At 41.7% G+C, this 26,136-nt stretch overlaps 1 protein-coding gene and 2 long non-coding RNA genes across 10 annotated transcripts in view; 1 reads left to right on the top strand and 2 right to left on the bottom strand.

Moving 5' to 3' along the window:
- Positions 1 to 4,391: 4,391 nt before the first annotated feature.
- LRATD1 (LRAT domain containing 1) lies at positions 4,392 to 16,442 on the bottom strand. Of its 6 annotated transcripts, none has more exons than XR_015731306.1 (5): positions 16,183 to 16,440; positions 14,251 to 15,362; positions 11,522 to 11,604; positions 8,641 to 8,694; positions 4,392 to 5,003 (listed from the first exon to the last, which is right to left on the bottom strand). XR_015731306.1 is itself a non-coding variant. In XM_087882371.1 (3 exons), exon 3 carries the CDS (start codon positions 15,323 to 15,325, stop codon positions 14,450 to 14,452), a length of 876 nt encoding a protein of 291 aa, XP_087738497.1. In that variant the 5' UTR covers positions 15,326 to 15,362; positions 15,613 to 16,058; positions 16,183 to 16,442; the 3' UTR covers positions 14,077 to 14,449. The 6 variants fall into 6 exon arrangements, 2 of the variants coding, with proteins under 2 accessions (XP_034288016.2, XP_087738497.1); XR_015731305.1 differs by lacking the exon at positions 4,392 to 5,003 and adding an exon at positions 6,582 to 6,992; XR_004593774.3 differs by lacking the exon at positions 4,392 to 5,003 and adding an exon at positions 6,582 to 6,995.
- Positions 16,443 to 16,600: 158 nt separating this feature from the next.
- Positions 16,601 to 26,136, top strand: part of LOC117674242 (uncharacterized) — a 28,215-nt gene continuing 18,679 nt past the window's right edge. For all 3 annotated transcript variants that reach the window (XR_004593777.2, XR_004593776.3, XR_004593775.3), the window contains exons 1-2: positions 16,601 to 16,771; positions 23,296 to 23,357. This is a non-coding gene — a long non-coding RNA (uncharacterized LOC117674242). The remainder of the gene's footprint in view (positions 16,772 to 23,295; positions 23,358 to 26,136) is intronic.
- On the bottom strand, positions 22,691 to 24,322 carry LOC132711125 (uncharacterized). Its single transcript, XR_009621946.2, has 2 exons — positions 24,084 to 24,322; positions 22,691 to 23,396 (listed from the first exon to the last, which is right to left on the bottom strand). It is a non-coding gene; the product is annotated as an uncharacterized LOC132711125 (long non-coding RNA).

Here is a 26,136-nt window from a genome sequence, read left to right on the forward strand (position 1 = left end):
CAGGCAGTCCTCAACTTACGACCACAATTGAGCCTATTATTTCTGTTGTTAAGTGAGACATTTGTTAAGTGAGTTTTGCCCCATTTTATGTCACAGTTGTTAAGTGAATGACTTCAGTTGATCAGTTAGTAACCCAGTTGTTAAGTGACTCTGGATTCCCCATTGACTTTGCTCGTCAGAAGGTCGCAAAAGAAGGTCCTTGGAACATGACCTTGGAACACAGCAACGGTCATAAATATGAACCAGTTGCCAAGCATCTGAATTTTGATCACATGATCATGAGGATGCTGGAAAGGCAATAACTGTGAGAAACGGTCACATTTTCAGTGCTGTTGTAACGGTCACTAAATGAACTGTTGTAAGTCAAGGACTACCTGTATGCATTGGAAGCACAAGAGAAGCACATATGAGTGTTGACTTCTGTCTCATGTTTCATCTACTGTTTTCTACCTAATCTTTGTCAGCTACAAGGTCCAGTTCAGTGCAGGTACTCCTCAATTTACAACAATGTAGTCGCTTAGCAACTGTTTGAAATGATGACAGACCTGAAAAAGAACTTATGACCGGGTTCCAACGTCTGCCTCCTCACAGTCACATGATCGCATTTTGGGTGCTTGGCAACTGGGCCATGTTTACACCCATTTGCATCACCTTGAAATCATGTGACTGCAATTTACATTTTTGTCAGAAACTGGCATTTTCTTCTGGTTTCTGGCAAAAACTGCCCTTTAGCGAACCATAGGTTCGTTTAACAACCACAGCATTTACTTAATGACTTCCAGTAAAAAAGATAAAAAAACTGGATCTGGTTATGAGGGTGATCCACTTTATGACCATGATGACTTACAGCCATAATTGTGGAACTCCATTACAGTCATAACCTGAGGACGACCGGTAATGCTGTTCTGAGCTCAAGTGAATATCTAAGTGTACCTGAACTTAGAAATCTCATTACAAATACCTCATTAGAAATCCATGTTATTACTGAAATCTAACGTTCTGGAAGTAATCTGTGTTTGAATAAATTATTTCAATGTAACCAAGTTATACTATTTAATACTGATAATAATGAGAGAAACAATATAAAAAATAGGATTGATGATGATTTAGGCTTATTTCCTCCTTTAATTCAGCATGACATATGTAGTCTCCCTTATCTACAGTTGGCTGGCTGCTTCTATGGCTGGCAATGGATTTGAACTATGCGATAATCTCTGACATTTAGTGAATTTTAAATTTTAAAAAGAAATGTAATGTTTGAGAAACCAAATCTTAAAACGTAGATGGTCAGTTTACCTGAGAACATGCTTTTCCAGCTATCAAGCCACACCCTCAATGTGCAACCTTGCAGTAAATCTCCTCATCATACACAGAAACAAACCGTCCTATCACAAAATAAATTATAGAGATAGCTGGAATTTGCTCATGCTATGCACAGGCTTAGTAAAAGCAGATAAACCATGACATATTTACCTCTAAGGATTTGGAAGGAGAAGTAAAGTCAGCGCTTCTACTTCATGAAAAATATTTCTAACTCCAAATGTAAGAACCATGAGAAAAATTGCACCTTAATCCAATACATTGGTAATCTATTGTAGGTCCACAACAATCCTATTTTAAGAAATCTCCCATTCAATTAAAAAGAGAAAGCTCTATACTGCTATAAGGCTGCCACCCTTTTAAGTGAATGTGTATTAATCATCAGTTCTTCTCTACATTGCTGGTTTTGCAGAACAAGCAATGATTGTTGGCTCTGCCAAGTCATGATTTCCTGCATAATTCTTAATTGGCTGAGTTTGCGCATCATATTAAGCCATAAAGCATGTTAGGTAGGTCATGCTACATTCAGATCAACCAAACCACATGTTGTTCCTTATCACAGGTAGTCCTCAACTTACGACCTCAATTGAGCCAAAAGTTCTGTTGCTAAGCGGGACATTTAAGTGGATTTTGTCCTATTTTACGACCTTTCTTGACAGAGTTTTTTAAGCGAATCGATGCAGTTGTTACATTAGTAACACACTTGTTAGGTGAATCTGGCTTCCCCATTGACTTTGTTTGTCAGAAGGCCACAAAAGGAGATCACATGATCCAGGTCACCTCAACTGTCATAAATACAAGTCAGTTGCCAAGCATTTGAACAGTTGCCAAGCATTTGAATTTTCATCACGTGACCATGAGGATGCTACATGTGAAAAAAGGTCATAAGTCACTTTTTTCAGTGCCATTGTACCTTTGGTCACTAAATGAACTGTTGTAAGTCAAGGACTACCTGTATAATGTGAAACGAACTGAGAAAGCAAACCCATTGTTTATTTCTTTGAAATAAAATCTCCTCTAGAGGAAAAAAAAAACAGTTAAGACTTTTGACTTACATATGCGTTAGGCAATGTTTTATCCTTTGCTGCTGAAGGTAAGACTGAAGGGGACAAGGCAGGGGTGAAATCCAGCAGGTTCTGACAGGTTCTGGAGAACCAGTAGCGGATATTTTGAGTAGTTCAGAGAACTGGCAAATGCCACCTCTGGCTGGCCCCAGAGTGGGGTGGGAATGGGGATTTTGCAATATACTTCCCCCAGGAGCGGGGAAGGAATGGGGATTTTGCAGTATCCTTCCCCTGGAATGGGGTGGGAATGGAGATTTTGCAGTATGCTTCCCCTGCCATGCCCACCAAGCCACACCACACCCACCAAGCCATGCCCACAGAACCAGTAGTAAAAACATTTGGATTTCACCATTGGGACAAGGTATAAGAACAAAGTGAGCACTGGGTTTAATACTTGTTTTCTCAGAGCTTCTTTTTGTGCACATTGATTCTGAGGTAATCTGTGCCTGGAGATGAACAGTGACTGGAAAATGAGGTACCTATCCTGTTGTTGCCCCCCCCTCCATTAACCAGTTTCTCCCTTCCCCACAAGTCCTCTGGGAAACCAGGAGAGGATTGAAGGGGGACTCCTTGGCCATCTCCCCCACAACCTAACTAAAGATAGGGAAGGAAACCACCACAACTTTGGGAATCTGGTGCTCAGCCAAGCTGAGGCGGGTGCTAGAGGGCTTCTTGCCAATTCCTGGATTTAAGCAACTTTCTTAAAGGTGCCAAAAGAAGAGACGCTTCTTTCTAACAATGAGATTAGAAAGAGGTAAAACAGCTTTTTAGCCAAATAACTCAAGCTTCCAACCTTGCCTGAGGTCAATCCCTCATCTGTGACAACCAGCCAGCTCTCTAAAGACCCCAAAAACATTTCTTCCCCTCCCCCAAGTCTGATAGGGCTCCCTTTTCCTCTATTGATGGTCAAGGCTGAGATGGACATACCAGTCCGGCTTGTTCTTTAAAGAGCCAACATCTCCCCGGTGTATTTTGGAATCATCTACTGTGTTCATCCAATTCCTCAATGGGTGACTTTGTTCCATCACTAAACAGATGCTTCTGTTGACACCAAAGCAGTGGTGGGCTGCTGACGGTTCGAGCAAATCGGTAGTTCCGACCAGTGTCTGGCCCCGCCTGGTGCTATCACATCCTATATAATCACTGTTTTTTCGATGCTACGCACATGCGCGCACTCACATTTTCGGTTCCGAGCAGCAGCCAATCACTGCACCAAAGAGCCAGGGGGAAATCATTTTATAACTCTGCTTCTTTGGAATAGCATCCCCTCCCCTCCTGAAATTAAGCTGCCTCCTAAACCTAAGAAGCAAACAAGCAAGCATGCATGTCCTGATGTTAAAGCTCCATGAGACAATGTTTGGTCTCATGTTTCATTTTCAGAAGAAGAAAAGCCAGAAAACAGGTACAGTGTTTCATGCCTTCTTCATTCTCAGTGCGAAATCCTGTACTATTTCACATGCTTTCTCCAAAAAGGTGAATTTTAAAAGAAAAAAATTGATAAAACAGGCACATTTCAGCCTTTCAAACTTGAAAGTATGTGCCTTTGCTGGGAGTTTTGTCTCTCCTCTGATGTTACACCCCTATAAGAAGAAAGCAAAGCTTCCACACACCCAAATACAAAATACATCTTGCTCCAGAAACTCAACCTGAAGAAAGTGTCCAAAGAGCTGCAAGGAAGACACGTTTCTATTCTCCTATTTGCATTTTCCTAACAGAAACAAAAAGCAGAGAAAATCCTTTGGCAGAGGATTTTCCATCCTTTACATGGAGGAGCAAGGAGAGTGGCATCTCCTTGTACATCTTCCTTGAGAAATAAAATGATTAATTGAAAAGGCCCCATTTCTCCCTGCATGCCATCTTTCCAAGACATAGGGAATAAAGAGAGCGCAATGAAGGTTTCTCTCCCCCCACACACACACACCTTCTTTTTAATTTTTGGGCTTGAAGTTACTAGCTGATTGAGCATCTGATGTAATCTTCATTCTCAATGAAATTGCTTATGCATTAAAGATGAGAAAAGGGAGAAAGTAACCCCATTTTATTCTGAGGCCAACCAAAAAACAAGAAAATAATATGTCTAAACTAGTCCACCAGTCCTCCAATCTACCTATTGCATTCTTTTTAAGTTTCTTAGGGTTCAATTGAAATTTCACAAACATTTTTCAGAGTTTTTAACCTCACTTTGTAGGTTTTTCTTTTGAATATTCTCCAGTTTCTTTTTCTGGTTAAGGTGCCTGTTATCAGTTTTCTACACAGACAATATAATGTTTCAAGATGCCCTTTGCATTGTTGATGGATTAGATCCCATCAGGTCAGCATCAACTCTTAGCAACCATGTAGACAGATTTTTTTCCAGGGTGATCTGTACCCAACCTGATTTTTCAGGGACTCCAACAGTGCATCCATTGTCACTAGAGTTAAGTCCATCCACCTTGCTCCTCTTCTTCTCGTTCCTTCCACCTTTCCCAGGATTATAGCTATTTCCAGAGAGCTGGGTCTGCACATAATGTGGCCAAACAATGACAAATTGAAGCTGGCCACTTGTGTCTTGAGTGAGAATTCTGGATTGATTTGTCCAATGCTTCATTGGTTTATATTCTTGCCTGTCCACAGCATTCTCTTTTAAGTATGATTTTCATTAGAATTTTTTTGAACATAGATAAAAGATAAATATGGGAAAATATAGAAAATGACAATAAGAAAAAGAAGTGCAGTAGAAAAAAAATGAAACATTTAAAAAGTTTAAAGAAGCAACTTCTGATCTTTCTTATAGTAGGCACAAACATACTTTTTTTTCACTTCTTCCCCATCAAGGACATAGTTCACTTATTATGATATCCAACCCTTTTCAATCAGCAAATCCAAAAATCATAAGCTGTCCACGGTGTACTTAGGAACCTTCCATTTCAAAAGCATCAACACTCTTACAATTTCGCTTTTCAAAGTCCACTTGGCATTGTAAGACATTTAAAAAAAAAGAGGCACTTGGACTGCCATTATGGCAGTAACGCACCAGTTAATTTCCCATCACTCCTCAAAAGTGGTTACAGCAGCTCTCCTTTTGTGGAAATAAAGGAAAATAACTCCTCCCCCTACACTTTGCTTGCACAAATTGTGTGGAGTATTTTGAGAACCCATGTGACCACATAGCCTTCTTTAACATCAATACAGGAAGGAGACAGGGATGTATACTATCACCATTCTTATTGCTCCTCTCCATGGACTCTGTTATGCAGATAGCTATGGATAACTCTAGCTTTAAGCATCCTATGGGCAACAGCCCATCTTTAACAGATTTATATTTTGCAGATGTTATCACACTGCTCGGTGAAATTAAAGGTGTGCTTGCAAGAAATGACCACCAGTTTAGATAATGAGGCCAAAAAGATTGGCTTACGTATAAATTTTGAGAAGACCAAGTTCACGCAAGTCTGAAGCGCTCAGGATAATATGCTTATAACAACCCATGGTCAGGCTCTAGAATAAGTCCAACGATTTATTTATCTTGGCAGCATTATGTCTATCAATGGAGATACAGATAAGGACATTAACTATCAAATTGGAATGGCAGTGGATGTGTTTCAATGCATGCGCCCTATTCGATCTGCGGCAGCCATAAGTATTACTACATAGATAAAAACTCTTCAAGAGTGTTGTTATACCAACTGCAATATATGCTTGTGAAACATGGAAGTGTACAACCAAGAATGAAAATGGTTAAGTGTGTTCTAACCATGCTGCTTGAGAAGACTCCTCCACTTCTTCATATTATGACCGCCTCACTAATGAAGAGGTCCTACAAAGATCAGATTTAGAATACCTATTGAGAACTGGGAATGAACTTCAAATGTGGCTTGTGGGCCATGTATTACATATGCCTAAAGGCCGGCATCCAAAAATTACACTATGTTGGAAACCTCCTGGAGAAAAGAGGAAACAAGGCTAGCCTCAGAAAACTTGGCACAAAACCCTTAAGGAAGTTAAGATCATTAATGTCCCTTCGGATGCTGAAGATGTTGTGAATGATTGAAACTGTTGGAAAATACTTGCTGCCCAATGTCCCTGCACAGGACTAGATGATGATGATTTGATCTCATATTTAAATCTTACAGATTTTCTTTCTTTAATAGATCAATATAATAATATCTAAGTAGAGTAACTCCAAAATTAATAAAAACAAAACAGAAGAGGCAAGTATTACAAGTTGTGAAACCATTTTAGGTTTAAAAAATCCCAACAATCCAAAATGTGGTGGGACCCACCATAATATTGAACTTTACAAGCTTGTAAAACCATTACAACCAGGCATTTAAAAGGAAGTGCAGTGCTACAGAGATTTACATGTGGCTTGTGAAGAAATCATAATCGCTGGTGTCACCCAAGCTGTTGCACACAATGTGCTAATGCCCAAACATACAAGTCCCATGATGCTTATAATGCAAGTTTAGACTGCAGTTGTTAGATGATGAAGTATGCTAGTGAAAGTTGATTAAGCCAATAACAGCATGTTTAGCCTTCAAGCAGCATCAGCGAATGACAAATGAACAGGAGGAAAAAAAAATATCAGCAGAATTGTGGAATAGCTCTTCTCCCCAGATTGAATGGCAGCTGCTGAATGAAAAAGACAGAGATACTTTGTAAAGAACTAGTCAGATGTTCTCTTCACTGTTTTGTATGCTCCAGGGCAACCTTTTGGAATTATTTTTGAAGCCTAGCCCGATCCACCTATTATTACTTTATAAGTCTGCTATAATGTTTCTGATTCCATGAAGTCACAGACTAGAGTTTTTCCTCTTATCATCACAGATTTTGTTTTCCGGCCCAACCTGACAGACATCCTAACAGGAAATTAAAAAGGAATGGAAAAGAAAATCTGGTTTAATAACTATTGTTTAACAGGCTAAATTTAGAAACACTCTTTGGATGTCTTGGGAAAAAGATCATTGTAATGCTGCTTGCCTTAAAATTAAACTGATATGTTTTATAAAAGCAAATTATGATTGAGCAATGCTTGGAAAGCTCTCCAAAGATATTGCAACAATGCTTAGAATAGGAAAATCAAGGGAAGATGAACTGCTATAATAAGAAATTAATTGGTATTATGTGGAGAAATTATTAACTTTAAAAAATGTTCTGAAAATAGAAAATCAAGAAAATGTAATTAACCAAAAATCCTAAGGTATGTTGCAGCCAGAAGTGTACAGCTTCTTTTGCAATCCCATGTATACAGAATCGGTCTTCCTGGTGGAAACGAGGCGCTATTACCCAGAGCAAAGGATTTCAGATTAAAAGCTTACTGTTCAGTGGGAAACTTTTAAGCCCTTATGCAACTCGGCTGGTGAAATCACCAGAATTTAATGTGCTTCACTGCACTTGGCTGGATCAGGATAATGATTAATTAATTTCTTCCTCTCCTGAGTAATCCACTACCTTGTGCAAATAATCAGACTGAAAGAGAGAAAGTCTGCATAATCAGTAGTTTGGAAAGAAAACAACAACCTTAACTACAATTAGAATTTTACTGCCTACATTGGAGATGCTGCAGCAAGGCTATTTTGGGGGTGGTCATTGATAACTTTGGAAGATTTATATTGCCCCCCCCCCTATATGCATCCTATTCTGATTACAGCTTGTGGGGGGGGGAGAGAGAGCGGGAAAGAAGGATTGCATAGATTGGTAGAACATTGTATCATATCTAAGTTCTATTTCTTAGACACACTCACATAGGAATAGGACATTAAAAGAGGGATGAACAATCATCATTAGGAATGAACAAACCTATTTCACTCTGAATATCATTTTCCCGATTATACATTGATTTCAGTCTCTTCCAATTGGACCCAATTAAAACAAAGACAGCATGAACATTAATATAACTAGGGCTGTTTTGTGTGCACTTCTCCTAATAAATCTATTTTATACGCACTTTCCCCAGAGGTAGATACTTTCTCTGAGAAATTTCTACTCACAGAAAACATTTTTGTTCAATCATCCCCCATAGGAAAGCATAGGCAACCTGTGTCCTCCAGATACTACAACTCCCACAACCTCTTGCCATTGGCCATCAAAATTGAGTGCCCTGGGGGTTGTTTCAAATCACCTGCAAGATACCTGGTTGCCCATCCCTGTTCTTTTAAGGTACTCTTCTTTTTTATTGCTTTTGAGCAAAAATAAATATGTTGCCTACTGCATTATAAATTCTGAAAAGGATGTTTTGTAGTTTGCACAATCAGAAGGAACAAGTTTTCTCTCTTACCCTAATCAAGTTATACAGGTTAAATCAAATCTGTACGATATGCAGTCCACCAAGCTGAAAGAAAGTACATGGCATCCAGTTAATTGTTAATTATTATAATCAAATGTTCATTATTGTTACTGAACTCTTGATCAATTGCCCTCCTAGATTGCCAAAAGACTGGTGATGGAGTCCAAATTGAGCAGTTGAGATAGAATTAGGGGAATTATTTAAAAAGGGCTTGTCATATTCAATCATTTTATTAATTTTAGTACAAAGCCCTGAAAAGCTTTAAGAATTCAAGTAGGTGTTTAATTTCTAATCATATGAAAGTCTATTGCAAATCCCACGTAAACCAAGTGCCTAGATTTAAGATGATTTAGTGCTACTGAAACCATATCATAATAAAAACCAAGGGAACCAGATTGACCTAATATTTTTAGCTGGAGTGTAGATCAATTTCAAAGTTTCAGCCAAGCGTATTGCTATTTATATGTTGAAAGCGGAGCTTGAGGAGAATGGCTTCTCTAAATTGCTCATTCTCAGCATTTTTCTTTCTGAATGGGACTACACTATGGGCAAGAATGCATATTGCTATTTTCAGTTGTGGGAGCCTTTCTACAAGTCAGTCTTATAACTAAGGGAGAATAAACCAAGAATCCAAAATGAATTACAGGTAGTTTTCTACTTAATGAACACAACTGAGCCCAAAATTTCTGTTGCTAAGTGAAGCATTTGTTTGAAGTGCATTTTGTCCCATTTTACGAGCTTTCTTGCAGCAGTTAAGCGAACCACTGCAGTTGTTAAGTTAGTAACACAGATGTTAAGTGAATCTGGCTTTCCCATTGACTTTGCTTTTAAGGTTGCAAAAGGTGATTACATGACCCCTAGGACACTGGAACCATCTCATGAATATGAGTCAGTTGCCAAGTGTCTGAATTTTGATCACATGAAGTACTGCAATGGTTGTAAATGTGCAAAAAGGTCATAAGTCACCATTCAAGTTGTAACTTTTTTGCAAATTGGAATTTTCATTACAGGGGTGACTTGAAGAGTTTCCAGAAGCAAAGATATGGCAAAATATTTGGCCCTGAGAAAGACTCAAACATGCTTAAATGCTGATTGTTCTGCAAAGCTGTTCCTTTTTGCATCTGTAAAGTCTACAACGCTCACTCAAGTACAAATTTAAAGTAGTGTCAATCTGAAATCAGTACTTGAAATCGAATATAATTTGGACCCTAGATTCTAAAATATGCATACACAAACATCCTTTCCAATGATCTCTATAAAATTCTATTGAAGTAAATTTTAAGGAATGAACATGAAGTCCTGAAGGATTGATCTAGCTTTGAGGCACTCAACACTTCGTATTAAAAAATTAACCCACAATTGCAATGCTTCCAAGAAATTGGCATGCTTCTGCAGAAAACACATAACACGTAACCATTGTTGATGTGAAGTACAAACCACCACAAAGCTACAGCTACTCAAATCTTTTGTGGTCAGCACGCTCCTTATTTCAAGATCCCTAAAACAGTGCAGAATGGATTAGTCTGAGCAGATCAGCATGGAGTGGGATCAAAGGGAATGATAAAGTATTTGCTGAATAGGCAGGATTGGAAGGTATTCTAACCTTTTGCCTTAAGAAGCTTAATTCATCCAGCCAGCCATCACATATTTAAGAAAGAGGGAGAAGTCTTTTTCAGGCATTACTTCTCCTCTTAAGAGAGGCTCTGGTGAAGGCATGTCTCCTGCTGACATCACTGAGATGACATCATTCAAATGGGAGAAAGAGGTGTTATCCCATTAAGAGGGATAACTTGCAGCCCGCGGGCCGGGTGTGTCACACACTGGCTATGCCCACCCCGGTTTAGCGAAAGGAAAAAAAGTTGTGATAAGTCACGTGATGACAATGTCACAACGCAGGTTTGACACCTCTGCATTAGAAGGTTTACATATTATACCCTTACTAAGGAGTGAAGTCCAATTCATGTGGAAAGTGGAAGCCTTCAATGACTATTGGATGTATCAGTGATCTTCCTATGGATTACAGCACCAATAGAGTGTGATTGTGCCAAAATACTTTGCAGAAAGCAATACACGTGTGACTACATCTACTGTTTCTGTTCACACATAATTAATAAGCATTGCATTGGTGAACATATGAACAAATGTTAAACCCACACCGATTTAGCTATCACCAAGCTATGAACAGCAGGCACGTATCCCACTATATTCTCAGTGGGATTCTTTCCAATTGAATATTTACAGGTTATTAAATTTGAAGGAAGTAAAGGTTCCTCTTATTTATTTAATGAATTTCTACAGATCAGAACAGTTGAAACTAATAAACTGGCTAACATTGGAGGTCAGTTTTCTTTCCTACCCGAGCCTCAGATTTGATGTATTTTTGCCATGCTCACTATTCAACTGTCAGTTATTCTACAGCAAAATAATATATTGAAGCAATAAATATTCGTTAATTTAAGACATGTGAAGATTGCATTGTGAAGGGCAAAGAAATGCATAATTTTGTATGTTATTGCTTAACAAGCTTTCAGAGTAGGAGTATCTGCAAGAAATTGATCAATTGAACAAAAACATCATGTTAATAGAATTAGAATGTACTCCGCGCAGAATACTTTATTTTGGGAGATGTTCCTGTTTTTCTTTACTCAGATTTGTTAACACTGAGGACAGACAATAGAATAAAGATTTGAAATATATGAAGCACTCCGCTCTTTCAAGGTACATTTTCTGTACTTAACAACAACAAAGAAATCAAACCAAATAGGGCTTGTGATCAGTTTGAATTTCAAGCAACTCAGCAACAATCTCTTTGTGGCTTTGCAAAGAACTATCACCAACAAACAGCTTATTATCGGCTGGAATCTATACTCACCTTTCTTTGTTTTCCTGAAGAATATTCTGGGCAGGCACAGAACCAGAGCATACAATAGCTGTGTAATATGTGGGAGTCCAAAGCTGAAATGATTCATAAATCACTTAAGCAAAGTAGGCCCATGGAAGAAAAAGGATTATTACGCTGGAGTAATCGCACAGAAGAGTTCAAGTATTATTCCATAGAAACATATACAAAAACACAATTATATTGCATTCAATCTGATTCATGGGTTACCATGTAGTCAATCCCAACTATATGGCTGTTCTATCTAAAGATATCAGTTCCTACATATTTACCTCAGAATAAACCTCACTGAATCAGATAGTATTGTATCTGATTGTAGATGCATAGCAGAAATGCTGCAATCCTGGGTCCGCTTACCTGAAAGGAGAGTCTACTGGAGACAAGAGGGACTTACTTTTGAGTAAAAGGACAGAGTAAATCTATATATAGAAACATGAGAATTCCAACCCACATCTGAATTATTGTGGTTATGTTATTGTTGTTTTCATTTCTATGAGCATTGGTTTCTTGAGAGGTATGGATTGTGGGAATAGATTAAGTCTATCGCCCCCAGTTCCCCTCAAGCACCCCACTATAACTGGAGAAATAAGCAGTAGCACAGTCCTATGCAAGTTTATTCAGAAATAATAGTCCCAAAGAATGCAGATGGGATTAAAGTAATTTTTTAGATCACTGAAACATGGCTGCCTTCCAAGCAGAAGGGAACATTTAAGAAACCACTAAGAACATTATCAAGTGAAATACAAGTTAAAATTTTGAGTGGGTCATTAAAAAGGAAACCATCTTCTCTCCCTTCCAATGTGTTTAACAGAACAACTTTTTAAGTCTTGTTCTGCCCACCACACAATTTAGTTTAACCCTTTCTACTGTGTGCCTTGTAATTTTTGATCCAGTCCAAGCCTGCCTTCCCCAATCATGCCCTGATTAAAATACCTAGAATTTACATTCAGGGGAAATTAGGAGGTAAGTGGGAATTCTAAAAGCAGCAGTTCCAAGGTCTGGGAAGGCCATGTACAAAATATTTATATTTCATAGGGTATAATCACAAAGAGCAGCAAGCCCCAGTTGCCTTAATGTGGGGATGTTTCTGAATAAATAGATATGGAATTGCAGCTTTAGGGTCTTTTTAATCTGCATCATTTGGTCCCTTGGTTGAAGCATAGGATAGGCTTAATAAAATTTATGCCCCAACTTCCCAATTTTAGTCACACCATGCCTGTGAAGTCTAAAACAAAAACAACAGAAAGGGAGGAGGGAATTATGAAGGGACTAAATCCCCTTCACTATTCTTGAAATTTCAGTGCAGTTGCAGGAAACAGAACAGATCCAACTGCTTCTGCAGTAATTGATAGCAAGATGGGAAGTATGGTAATTTAATAAGTAAGTAAGTAAATAAATAAATAGGTAACCATATATATCACATGGTCATTTGCAAGGTGCCAAACGCTGAAACATGTGTTTCAGTATTATGTAAATGCTGTGACTTTCCTACATGTAAATATTGTAATTATTGTATAGGATACAAGTTCAATCAATACAGTATTTATGTGCCAATGTTACCATCGATGTGCTGTCATTTTGGCATCAGGCAACCCTAAATAACACCACATGGCTTTACCATAAAGTAAAATCTCCATTCCAAACAGGAGACTGTATTAATTGCTAAAGGCGGGGAAGGCAACTGCTACCTCTTAAAATAAATCATAACTATGTAATAAAGATAAAGCATCTCTTGATGACCTTATTCCCATATAAGGGATTTTTGGCAATTTCAGATTTTTTACAAAAATTCTTATCTTAACTCAAGATCTCCTGATGGCCCCCCATCCAAATACTAACCAACTGCATTCTGCTTAGCTTTTGCAAAATCACTGAGGAAATGCTATACAGACACCAATATAACTTAATTTGAAGGTATTTTTTGCTGTTTTAACCATGCAATGGCCTAAGCACAACCTTTTACTACCTAATGCCATCCAAACAAATTAAGACTATAACTCGCTGGGACTGTAATTGTCCTGGTGGCAACAGCTGCATAAAAATCAGATCCAGGACTGAAACTGTATTGTGAAATCCTATACATGCTTACTCAGAAAACAAGCCCAGGTAAGTTGCATTAGATGGCCATTTTTTCCCCTCACAATTCTACGGCATGTTTATATCAGTCTAACACTCCGATAACTGATAAATAGCCTTTCAGAAAAGAGATTTTAAAAACCCTGGTGAGTAATGCTACGACAAGATTTATCATCCTATAAAATTGCCATGCTGCAAAGAAGTGACTGCACTCCCTCTGGACATAGTGGCCAAGGGCAACTGCAGCCAAAATATCAGGAGGGCACCAGGTTGCTCGCCCTCTCCCATAACAACACCCCATCCAAAGTTCTTGCACACTTAGAACAGGCAGAACCCCCCAAAAACTAATCTCTGTTTTTACCTTAACAACAAAAAAATCGCCATGGTTCTTAGGGAATTAAAGCCAGGAACGTGGTTTTTTTTTTTTTTTTTAGAAAAAAAAGGGGGGGTAATTTTTTTAAAACATTTTTTTTTTATTTAAGCAGGATGGGAAGTATGATGAACACGGAGTGACTTTGTCCACAGACTTTGCTCATCGCGGGGCCGGCCCCACCCCCCTCCACCCCTCCCTCCGGGTGGTCGGGATCGTGGTGACGGCGATCCCGGTTCGCGGGAGGCGAACCAACCTCCGGCCGAGGCCAAGGGAAGGGCAGCCGGTGGTTTCGTTTGCAATGTGGCCGTGGGTTTCCCTCCATGGGAAAGACCGGAGGAAGAGAAAAGGCGGAAGAAGCCGAGCAACCAGGCGGCGGTGCGAGTCCCAGGGGAAGACGGGTGGTGCTTGCCGATCGGGCCACGGCCGGTCTCCCTCCTCCCCACTCGCGCTTTTTATTCTTTGCCATCATCCACGATCGCCAGCTCTTGGATCACCCTCAGTTTACCGCTGGCATCGATCCTGCGCTTCTCCCTAATCAGGTCCTCCAAGCTTTGGAAGCGCACCGTGTGGCCCTTGTTGTCCGCCAGGTGGATCTTGAGATAGTATTGCTGCTGAGGCTGAGAGCCCGAGGCCGGCTGGAGCTCGCCGCCCGCTTTGAACTCCCGTTTGCCGAAGCGGCACCAAGCGGCGAAGCTCTCCGAGTTCGTCCAGCAGATCTCGTGGCTCTTTAAGCCCAGGTGGCTGCAGGCGTTCTGCACTACCAGCTCGGCCACTAGGGGGCGGAAGCGGTACCAGCTACTCACCACCCGGCCCACGTTGCCGGCGGCCGCCTCGTACAAGCTGTCCTGCCGAATCTGGCCCTGGTGTAAGTGGATGATCTGAGCGTTGCCCACATAGACTGCCCACTGCGGGGGCGGCGGAGGGTGGTCGGACGGGCCCAGGTAGAGCAGCTCCAGCAGGTCTCCCGGCTTGCACAGGGCGGGCAGGGAAGACGCCGGATAGACGCTCAAATCTCCAGTCTGGGAGTCTCCGCTCACCTTGGAGAAGATGCATTCCTGGCCGCGGAAGGCGGAGAACTGGGTCTCGCTCAGCACCAGCTGCGGCGTGTGGTGGTGGTGGTGGTGGCGGGTGGGGGACTCTTGGGCCGGGCTGCTCGAGCCCTTCACGCAGTACTTGTCCGGCTGCCCTCGCTCGTCCAGATCCTCCTCCTCGTCGGAGAAGAAGTAAGCCACTCCGACGCGCAGGTCGTCTTTCTCGATCCCCGAGGGGTCCCCGGTCGGCAGCTCGCTGTAACTCAGGTGAGTGATGCGATCCAGTTGATTTCCCATCAATGACAGGGCGCGGCGAGAGCAGGAATCGCCGGATCTGAGAGACAGCAAACGGGAGAGAAGAAGCGGGAGATTAACGCCATGAGGGGGGCCGGGGTGGGTGGGAGCACAACAATGAAACACGCACACGGCAGGAAAAAGGGGGCGCAAGCTGAGAAGGGGATCCGATTGTGAGGGGTCTCAGCGCCCCATCTTGGCCAAGGAAGAGAAAAAAAAACCTGTCGCCGACCGATCCTTCTTGCTTTTTTTCCCCCCCCTAACACGCCCACCCTTTCGCCCGACCCTACCCTTAAGACAGGCAGGGGATGGTTCCTGGTCGCCAGAGGTTGCGAGAAGCCCCCCGGGCTGCCCCGTTTTGCCAACCCACCCACCCCCGATCTGCTGCCGGCTCTCCTAAGAGACCTAGCGGTGCACAAAGGGGAAGGGGAAAAAAGGGGGGAGAGAGGCGGCGGGGAGGTCGCCTGTTTCGGACGGCACCCAAATGGTCTTCCCTCCCCAAAGAATCGAAGCCACATCCGGGCTAGGGGTGGATTTGAGATGTCCCGGCGAGACGTTCCTCCCGCCCCTTCTTCGCTTTGTCTCCAGTTGTCGTCCTCCCTTCCTTCTCCAAAGCGGTGGCGGCGGCCACTTCTCGCCGAGAAGTCAGGGAGCTTCCAAGCCGCCGCTCTCCGGCTTTATCACGCACGCTTCTGCACCCCAGGCTCGGTCGTGGCTCTGCCCTTTCTTTAAACTCCTGGCCCGGTAGAAGAAGAAAAAAAAAATGCCCCAGTCGCGGGCAAGCAAAACCTGTCCCGCTGGCGGGCCTTCCCAAAAAAAGGAGCATTGCAAGGTGGGAAGGATCGACGACAGCTGCGTACCCGGAATCGCCCAGATGCCGACCAAGCCCCCGAACTCCTTTAAAGTCCTTTGGTCGCCATGGGGGCTGCCGCCGGGGAAGCCGAGGAGTGGAGCCGGGTGGCCCCTCAGCAGGACCCGCCGCCGTCCAAGCGCTGGCGACTCCCCCGGCCCCGAGTGTCCGCTCCGGGTCTCTTTCTCTCGCTCGCTCGGTCGCTTCGCGCGCCCTTCACCTGCGCCGTCCGGCTCGGCTCTGGGCTCCCCTCAGCAGCGCCGGCGAGTCTAAAGTAACAGATACTCCTGATGCCAAGGCCCGCCCCCGAGTCGCGTTCATTGGTTGCTCGGCTCTGCGCTTGGAAAGCTCGAGCCATCCTCTGGGGTGTCAATCACGGGAGCTCCAAGGGTGGGATTCCAGACGCTCGCCGTCTGCTCTCCCTCTCTCTCTCTCCCTGCGGCGGGCGAGACCCCGGCCGGCACCCTCTGCCTGGCATGCCCGGCTCCCTTGGAGGAGTTTGAGGTGGCGGCTTCGCTGGTGGCAAGCCGCTGCCGTAGGAAGGGAAACCCAGGGCTAACCCCGCCCCCCACCCCACTCCCCAGCGGGTAGCCCACCAGGTAATGCATAACCGTGCCATTAATCGCGCTTCATTCTATTATTATTATTATTATTATTATTATTATTATTATTATTATTATTATTATTATTATTATTATTATTATTATCATCATCATCATCATCATCATCATCATCATCATCATCATCATCATCATCCCTTCCGATCTTCCTAGGCTTCCAAACCGCTCTTAGGTTCGGAGTCGGGCTTTCCTTTCAACCTTACCCAGACTTCCCAATTACACGCCAGCTCAACTTGGCTTGCGAAGGGAGGGAAAAAAAATACTAATAAAAATTAGGTATCACGAAGGAAATATTTTGTGTATTTCTCGAGAATGTGCCCATTACCTTTAAATGAGTACCTGTTTATGTGCTTTGTGTGTGGGGGGGGGAGATGGGGGGGTGAGTGGCGGGGAAGGCTTTATGGCATGTTCTGAACAAAAGCAGTAAATACAACTGTATCAGAGGTTGGGGAGTTATAATCTCAGTTGCCACAGATACCAAAGCTGCGCTTGCCTTCCCAGTTATCCCGACAATGAGGGGATTTTGCAGAAATGGTTGTCAGCGGAGGATAAAGTAGTTGTTTTGGAAATGGTGGGCTCCCTTTCTCTGGATGTCTTCAAACACAGGAAACTCTTCCTTAATTTGGATTTCTGCACCAAGCAGGGAAATGAACTCAGAAGACCGAATGTCCTCTTCCAACTCTAAGGATGGCGTAGAGTTTTATTCTTGCTGATTAAATGCTCTACCGCTCAATTGGTAGAGCATACTTCCATGCATACCCAGTTAAGTTAAAATCAGTTATTACAGATCCTTTATAAAAGACAGATAAAAGAGTTGGACCAAAATGCACACGGTGCGACATAGCAGAACCAAGCAAGGAAGTCAATCTAAAGCTAATAATAATAAGAATCATTATTATTATCGTGCAGTAGTGAGGTGTACAAATTAAATAGCTCTGAAAAGCAGTTGGCGGCAAAAGAGAAGAGAAAAGGGAAGATAGGGAACAAAAATCCATTAAGAACTATAAACATCAAGGGTCAAAGGTTAGTGAATAAAGTAGGTTCAAAGAATAAAGGAAACGGACCATAACCAAACAATATGGAGAAACTTAAAATAACCAATCATATGTTTGCAACTCTGCATAGTTCAGGATTGAAAATATTTTATGAGGGAGCAACCTTCAATGGTAAATCCCATTATTTCTTTCAAATGTGGGGAGTTTTCTGTATTCTCCTCACCCCCTACCCAAGCTTAGCTGAGTTGGTCTTAGGATGTTTACCCCACTGCATCATTCATTGTGTAGCCAATTGCTGTTATTACTGGCTTTAATTCCTGTGTAATATTGTGAATTTTCCTCAGATAATTTTTTTGTGATCTCTCTATAAGACCAAGGTATAAATGCTGGCTTTTTTCATTTAGTTGTATTACCATCCAGGCCCACTCTTGCTTCAGATCCTGCCTTGAAATATATTTATGGGAGTGTCTATTGCTAAACGGTAGGGCACATGTTTTAAGAGAGTCTAAACCCTGAGAAGGAGGAGGAGGAGTATTGGTATGCTAGATCAACTTTGGATGCAATGGGAAAAAAAAAGATAAGTCAACCCCCTCTTTCTATTTTCCCCACAACAACCTTGTAAAATGGGTTAGGCTGAAAGAAAGTGACTTGCCCAAGGTCACCCGGCTTTCATGGTAAAGGTGGAACTAGAACTCACAGTCACCTGGTTTCTAGCGTAGGGCCATAATCACTAGACCAAACTGAACAACTTGCTGCTGCCCATGAAGATACGGTAATCACCTGACCAGGGAAGAGACCCGGGTTCTAAGTATGTAAGTAAAGCCAAGGAAAGGGTTCTTGACTTTTTGGATCTGGGGTTTTGAGAACATTGTGTAGCACTTTCACTAATGATTGATGGGGATGCTGCCCATTCATAATGGGGGACATAATCAGTTACAAGCACTAATATTCCCTGCCATTTCCTTCTCAACAGATGCTCTATATCAGGGGTCTCCAACCTTGACAACTTTAAGACTTGTGGACTTCAATTCCCAGAATTCCCCAGCCAGCAAAGCTTTGCTGGCTGGGGAATTCTGGGAATTGAAGTCCACAAGTCTTAAAGTTGTCAAGGTTGGAGACCCCGCTCTATATTATCCTTTTCCTTTTTTAGGAAGGGATGGGAATGCCTCTAGCCAAACACTGGCTATAGCCAACCTCATTTTTGGGAAAGATTCTTGGAAATCTCACATGCCAGAAGATTGCTTTTGGTTTACAGCGCACTGACTTTCCATTTTCATTATGTAAAAGTGAATTTTAATATAGAAGTCAGGTAAGGCAGAGAGGGGCTCTGTGCAATTCTGTAGTCATGGATGGATTATTCTGTGGCAAATGTTAGACTGGTCACTGTATGAAGTTCCAACAAGGTGGTGAATCAAATATATGCCTCACCTCAAGCACCTGAAAGATCCAAAGAGCTCCCTAAAATGTTCCTGCCTTGTTTCTTGTCTTGTAATACTTGTTCAAACTCTGGATATTTTGCCCCATACAGAAATGACATAGAGACTAACCTGTTTTAACTGACCAGTAGGCACTGTCCACATTTGGAAAGAGAAGTTGCGGAAGATTGGCATAGTCATTATCCCTCATAAGTACTGCTCCCTTTTAGAGCAGGGCAGTGGTGAAATCCAAATTATTTTACTACTGGTTCTGTGGGCGTGGCTTGGTGGGCGTGGTGTAGCTTGGTGGGCATGGCAGGGGAAGGATACTGCAAAATTCCCATTCCCTCCCCACTCCTGGGGGAAGGATATTGCAAAATCTCCATTCCCACCCAACTCTGGGGCCAGCCAGAGGTGGTTTTTGCCAGTTCTGCGAACTACTCAAAATTTCCGCTACCGGTTCTCCAGAACCTATTAGAAGCTGCTCGATTTCACCCTTGGAGCAGGGGTGTCCAAACTTGGCAACTTTAAGACCTGTGGGCTTCAACTCTCAGAATTCCCCAGCCAGGTTTTAGAACCAAGACAGCCCACCAGTTTAATGACTAGTTGACAGCTGTAATGTGAAAGGGATGGTAGCTTGAACCTAAACGGAGGATGTCTCAAAAAGAATGAAAATGAGCACAGAGGAAAGCCCACTTGGAGTGTTACACCGTCGCAATGCAAGCAGCAGCCGAATGCCTTCTCCTCTGCCTCTGTCACGTACCCACAGAACGAGCTCGTGTTGTTCTTCCACACTGCAGTGTTTTCAGGACCAGAGACTCTACACTGCCTCGTTTCATAATTAGTTTTGCATGTCGCTTGCTTTCTCATGCTGTATCGGTGGATAGGAATGCCTTTGTCTACAGCTGGCATCTCATCAGGAACTTGCTTCATTTAGATTACTCTTTTAATTAACTTCAGAACACAAGCATCAGTTCATTCTCAGCAGCCTGACAACGCAAGGACCTGCCAAATAAATAGACTGCATTTCAATGTCAGAATGGTTCAAGGTGCACCCCTGTCAACTCCTGAACAAATAAGCTGCTTAGTAGTCAGATTAGCCATTAGGGTTTGCATTGTGGTTTGTGTGACCTCTTTCTCTTCCCAGTCACAAAACAAATGTTTACTCGCCTTTCTAGCTGCTGCAGTAGTTCCAATATGTAGCACCTGTGAATTGCTGGATAAAAACAAGATTCTTGTAACCCAAAAAAGAATAGTTAGAAGCAATTTGTTCCTCGCGAGTTATGGCTGGGGTTTGATTGATGAACCCCAATATGAGAAAAAGAAAACTTTTATGGCTCATTGCTTTTATATTGCTATACAGATAGTCCCCGACTTATGACCACAACTGAGCCCAAAACTTCTGTTGCTAAGTGAGACATTTGTTAAGTGAGTTTTGCCCCATATTATGACATTTCATGCTTTAATTGTTAAGTGAATCACTGCAATTGTTAAGTTAGTGAGATGGTTGTTAAGTAGATCTGGCTTCCCCATTGACTTTGCTTGTCAGAAGGTTGCAAAAGGTGATCACATGACCTTGGGACACTCCAACCATCATAAATACGAGTCAGTTGCCAAGTATCCAAATTTTGATTGCATAACCATGGGGATGCTGCAACAGTTGTAAGTGTGAAAAAACGGTCATAAATCACTTTGTTCAGTGCTGTTGTAACTTCAAATGGTCACTAAATGAACGGTTGTAAGTTGAGGACTACCTGTAGTATACCGATTTTCTTACATCCAGCCTTTTAGTATATGTGTCAGCCTTTCCAGTTAGACCAGACAGGAACATGACCAATGAGCTCATTTTTCTTTACTGTTAAGGCTACCTTAACAGAATCTTCCAAGTCTGAAAATACAAATCTCCTTTACAGCGGAGAAGCTAGGGAGGATCCATTCTCAGCCTCTTTCTCCATCCATTACGTAGCTGCGGGCTATGCTCTCTCTTATCTAACCATTCCCTAGGTCTTTCTCACATACCATTACAAGTGGATTCAGAAGGAGATTCATTGGAACTGGGACTGTGCTGGCTTCTCTCTATACGAATGCTATAATCCTATATGGTTTTGCCCAAGAACAAATCCCATTGAATTGAACTGGACCAATTTCAGAGCAGATAGACATTGGATTGGAATGCCTCTTGATTTGCATATTTAAAAAAATACTTTGGTATATAGGTAGTCCTAAGTGTTCAAAGTACATGAATATTTTGGAGAAAAATAATTTAGATTTTACGGACTATAACAGCAAGATGGTATACTTAATTAGAACTTGAAATAAGCCTAAAATACCACTAGTATAAACAGAACTCTTTCTCCTTCACGTGGAGTAGCTGCAATGTATTTTCCTACAGCAGGCTATAGGATCAAGGTTAGTTTGCTTCCATGTAGGCAAATTCATGGCACTTTCCTGCTTAAAAAATAAGTACATACAGGTAGTCCTCGACTTACAATAGTTGATTTAGTGACCATTCAAAGTTACAATGGCACTGAAAAGTCACTTATGACCATTTTTCACAGTTACAACCCTTGAAAAATCCCCATGATCATGTGATCAAAATTCAGATGCTTGGCAACTGGTTCATACTTATGACCGTTGCTGTGTCCCAAGGTCATGTGATCATCTTTTTGCGACCTTCTGACCAGCTAAATTCAATGGGGAAGCCAGATTCACTTAACAACCAGATTACTAATTTATCTACTGCAGTGATTCACTTAACAATTGTGGCAAAAAAGTCGTAAAATGGGGCAAAATTCACTTAACAACAGAAATGTTGGGCTCAATTGTGGTCAAGGATTACCTATAGTTTATACATTCAATTGATTTTGAAGTGGTAAGGAATTATGCTCACCCATCATCTAAGCCAGTGGTCCCCAATCTTTTTGGCACCAGAGCTTGGTTTTGTGGAAGACAATTTTTCCACAGACTGGGGGGGGAGGATGGTTTCAGTTTCGCTCAATTGCTTGCTGCTCACCTCCAGCTGTGTGGCCTGATTCCTAATAGGCCACGGACCAGTACCCAGGGATTGGGGATTCCTGATCTAAAGAAACCGTCTTGGGAATTCTAAGTGCAATTTCATGGACACTAATATATATATAAACATTGACGTCCTTGAATACTGTTTCCTATGACTATTTCCCCAGTTAGTGTGGGGTCTGATGAGCACAGATACACGTTTCTTATCAATAAGAAAGCAGCTTGCAATTGTCTTTGTTGTTTTGTCAATATTTTTCTGCTTCCTGGTTTGGCTACTTAGTTTTGGAATTCTCTGGTGGTCTCCCATCCATGTACTGACTGGATCCTATCAGTATTGATTACCTTTTAAAGTCAGACAATGTTGACTGTAGGCTATCACCTGTTGAGGTGGTTGTTTATGTATAAATAAATGCTTGTGTGCGTAAACGTAAGAATGAATTTTGAAAGCGCAGATGAAAATTTGAAACTCAGTGTGACACCAAGATCTTTTGAGTTTAATGAAAAAACTAATGAATATTGGAGGACAATAGGCAACATCTAGTGACACTCTGCCATTATGGATCTTGCCGGTATCCCATTGTTGATTTCTCGTTTATTGTGTGTCCCGTGCTGGTTTGTAAAATGAACAATTGGAAGTTTACATACAACTACCATAAAGCAGCATGTTGTGAAATAGCAATGGAAACATGAAGATAAATCCTCTGGTGCTGAATCGTTAGCATTGCACCATCACTGGATGCCTGAAGCAATTGTTTCCCATTGCTTGGATTGCAGGGATTTCGTAGAGCACCCCAGCTTTGATTGCCATTCAGTCGCATCTCTTTTCAATGAACTCTCTCATCAATTACTGCTTTGGAAAAGCATCAATGACTAAATTGAGCCAGCAGGAAGATCGGGTTAAAGTTAGGGTTAAGGTTAATATTCCTTATCATTAACACCCAATCTCACATATGTGTATCATGCATTCCATATTGATTAATAATCAAAGTCATGATGGTATAGCAATGGTATAGCAATATAACTGAATGACTACAAGCAAATTGCACTATGCTCCAACTTGCTCGTTTCTTTATTTCAGGTTGAAAGGTTGTTGAAGTGGCCAGGTAAAAATGAAGAAACGATGCTGCTTCTTTCTCGAAGGTGTGCAGTTCACAAGAGACAGGATCTGGGAGAATCCTCCTGCGAATAGAAAGTCAAAAGGCTTTTTAAAAAATCCTGTGAATGTTTTCCTGTGACCTCTGCACAGGAGAGGAAGTGAATGTTATCTATTCTGCCTCTAATCTCCTGATTAAGGTCTGGAGAATTGCAAAAGAAGAAGCCCTGGGATTCTAGGGAAAGGAGAAGATTCAGATCTTCTCTCCTCTTTTATGTAATTGTTCTCAGTCGAGCTACATTCAAAGGGGCTTGCTTTGACCAAGTATGAATTTTTGATCCAGCCCTACATCTTTAACATATTCATTTTCTCAAACATTAAATAATTTTCCTTTCCTTTCCTTTCCTTTCCTTTCCTTTCCTTTCCTTTCCTTTCCTTTCCTTTCCTTTCCTTTCCTTTCCTTTCCTCCTCCCTTCCCTTTCCTTTCCCTTTTCTTCCCTTTCCTTCTCCTCCCCTTCCCTTCCCTTCGTTTCCTCCTCCTCCCTTCCTCTTCCCTTCCCTTCCTTTCCCTTTCCCCTTCCCTTCCTTTCCCTTTCCTTTCCCTTTCCCTTCTCCTTCCCCTCCCACTTCCAGCCCCAATATTTTAATGTACTGATCAATAATTCAGGATTCTTGTAAATCCTGAAGATTAACCAGCAAACTATCCCAGACATTGCTGAACTCTACTCCCAGCAACTTTAGCCAATAGGATTGTTGTGTTGGAAGATAGTTACAGCAATTTGTGAGGTCCACAAGCTTCCAGCTTAATCCCTTCCAAATATAGGCAGAGTTATGGCTCAGTCATCAAAGCAGCTTGTTGCATATGTGAATTGAGTTTTCATGAACTGCAAAATATTTCCCCCGGATTTTCAATGTGGTAGCACTGTTTCTTGTTATCTTAATGTGCGGATTCCTTTTTTCTTTCCTTCCTCAAAAATAAAGAAAGAAAAAGGGAAAGAAAGAAAGAAAGAAAGAAAGAAAGAAAGAAAGAAAGAAAGAAAGAAAGAAAGAAAGAAAGAGAAAGTCCAGTAGATGAGGGCAGCAACCTACAGCAGTCCTGACACAAAGCAATAACATTCTATAATCAACATTGCCCTCTTCTCTGTGTTATTGCAAAGAGATGTCTGTTGGACAAAACAGATACATAATAGGGAGAAGAGGTTTCATATTTTTGTTGAATCATCAGTTTGATCGCTAGTAGTGATAGCTTTCATGTCAGGTTTCTTTAAACAAGAAAGGAAAAATACTCTTATTTGTTCATTTGATTTATTTTTCATCCTGAATTTGTTTTGGATTATATATCTCTAAACAGTTCCTTATAAAACCGGTTTTAACTACCATAATTTACAGTCTAAACATTAGGGCCAAAAAGGTCATGGCAAAAATTATTTCTAGTGTTTACTCATAAGTCTGTCACTATTCTCCATCAAAAGCCAGTATACTCATGCCATGTTCATGCCCCTCCCATAATAACAGACAGATTGCATTTCTGCTTTAGAACAAAAGTTCAAAGTTTGCTGTGGGTAAACAGAATTTGTTTTATTTTGGCCTCAGCTTTCCCTCAGAAGCCATGCAAACATCAAATCCTGTATTGCTATGGTGGAGGCTGGGAACATTTACAAAGATCAGCACTGTCTGTTAATACATCCCATGATATAAAGCAGGGGTCTCCAACCTTGGTAACTTTATGACTTGTGGACCTCAACTCCCAGAATTCCTCAGCCAGCGCATGCTGGCTGAGGAATTCTGGGAGTTGAAGTCCACAGGTCATAAAGTTGCCAAGGTTGGAGACCCCTGATATAAAGCTCTAAATGGTCCAGGCCTAACTTTGAACAGATTCCTCCTTAATTACCGTAGCTTCATAACAGAATGAACAAGCTTGCAAATCATTGCCAAATCTCTAAATCATATTCAAACACACACTTATAGCCCAATAATCACATTTCTTGAAACCTTTTAGCAAGAGTACACCTTGACTATTTTCTGGACAGTTATTGCCTCACCTTTCTCGCCTACAAGCAAAACTTGTTTATTTGGGTGTGTTCTTGCCATAGCTGAGCGTTCTCATGCACTGATTTTGAAATGTCAGCAATCTTAACTCTGCTGCCAGACGCTCTTTGGAATCTGCCAGAAGCTCCACTTTGCCTTGACCCTGAATAATGAGGGTCAGTTGAGGCCAAACCAGCTAGGAAAGTCAGCCACACCTACGTGTGCTAGATTTGGAGCAAGATCCACAGTTTGTTTGAGAGAAATATGCCCCAGAAAGAAGGAAAGAAACTACAGTTCTTTTCTGCTTTTCATTTTGGCCCAAAGAACACTTGCAAAAAAAAAAACAAAAACCTGCCAGTAATTGTTAAATCTCCACATAAGAATAAAAATATTCTGGAATCCCCTAGCTCAGATTTCCCCAACCTTTACAGCTTTGCAGACTGGCATGAGGGTGTGGGGATAGGGGATGGTTCAGCACGAGCGATGGGCAAGCTCACAGAAATAAGAATGCACATGCACACTCGCCCATCTCTTTTGTGGCCCAGTTCCAAATGGCTCACGGCCTATTAGTGGGCTGCAGCCTGAGGGTTGGGGACTCCTGCCCTAGCTCTTAGAAATGTTTTTAGGAAAAAGAAGAATATGAAATACTAACTAGGCAATGCTGACTACAGTGTAGATGAGGATTTATTACAGAATCTCTACAAGATGGATCTCATCATCATCTTCCAAACAATTCTGAGATATGTCAATTAGAGATGGAATTGTGATTCCTGTATTTGAGAAGCCTTATGGCAGGAG

This window comes from Pantherophis guttatus, chromosome 1, assembly GCF_059756535.1.
Source record: "Pantherophis guttatus breed Tessera chromosome 1, ASM5975653v1, whole genome shotgun sequence".
Lineage (NCBI taxonomy): Eukaryota > Metazoa > Chordata > Lepidosauria > Squamata > Colubridae > Pantherophis > Pantherophis guttatus.

Coding starts and splice junctions, on each gene's coding strand:
- LRATD1 (XM_034432125.3), bottom strand. CDS start 15,325: ATGGGAAATCAACTGGATCGCATCACTCACCTGAGTTACAGCGAGCTG.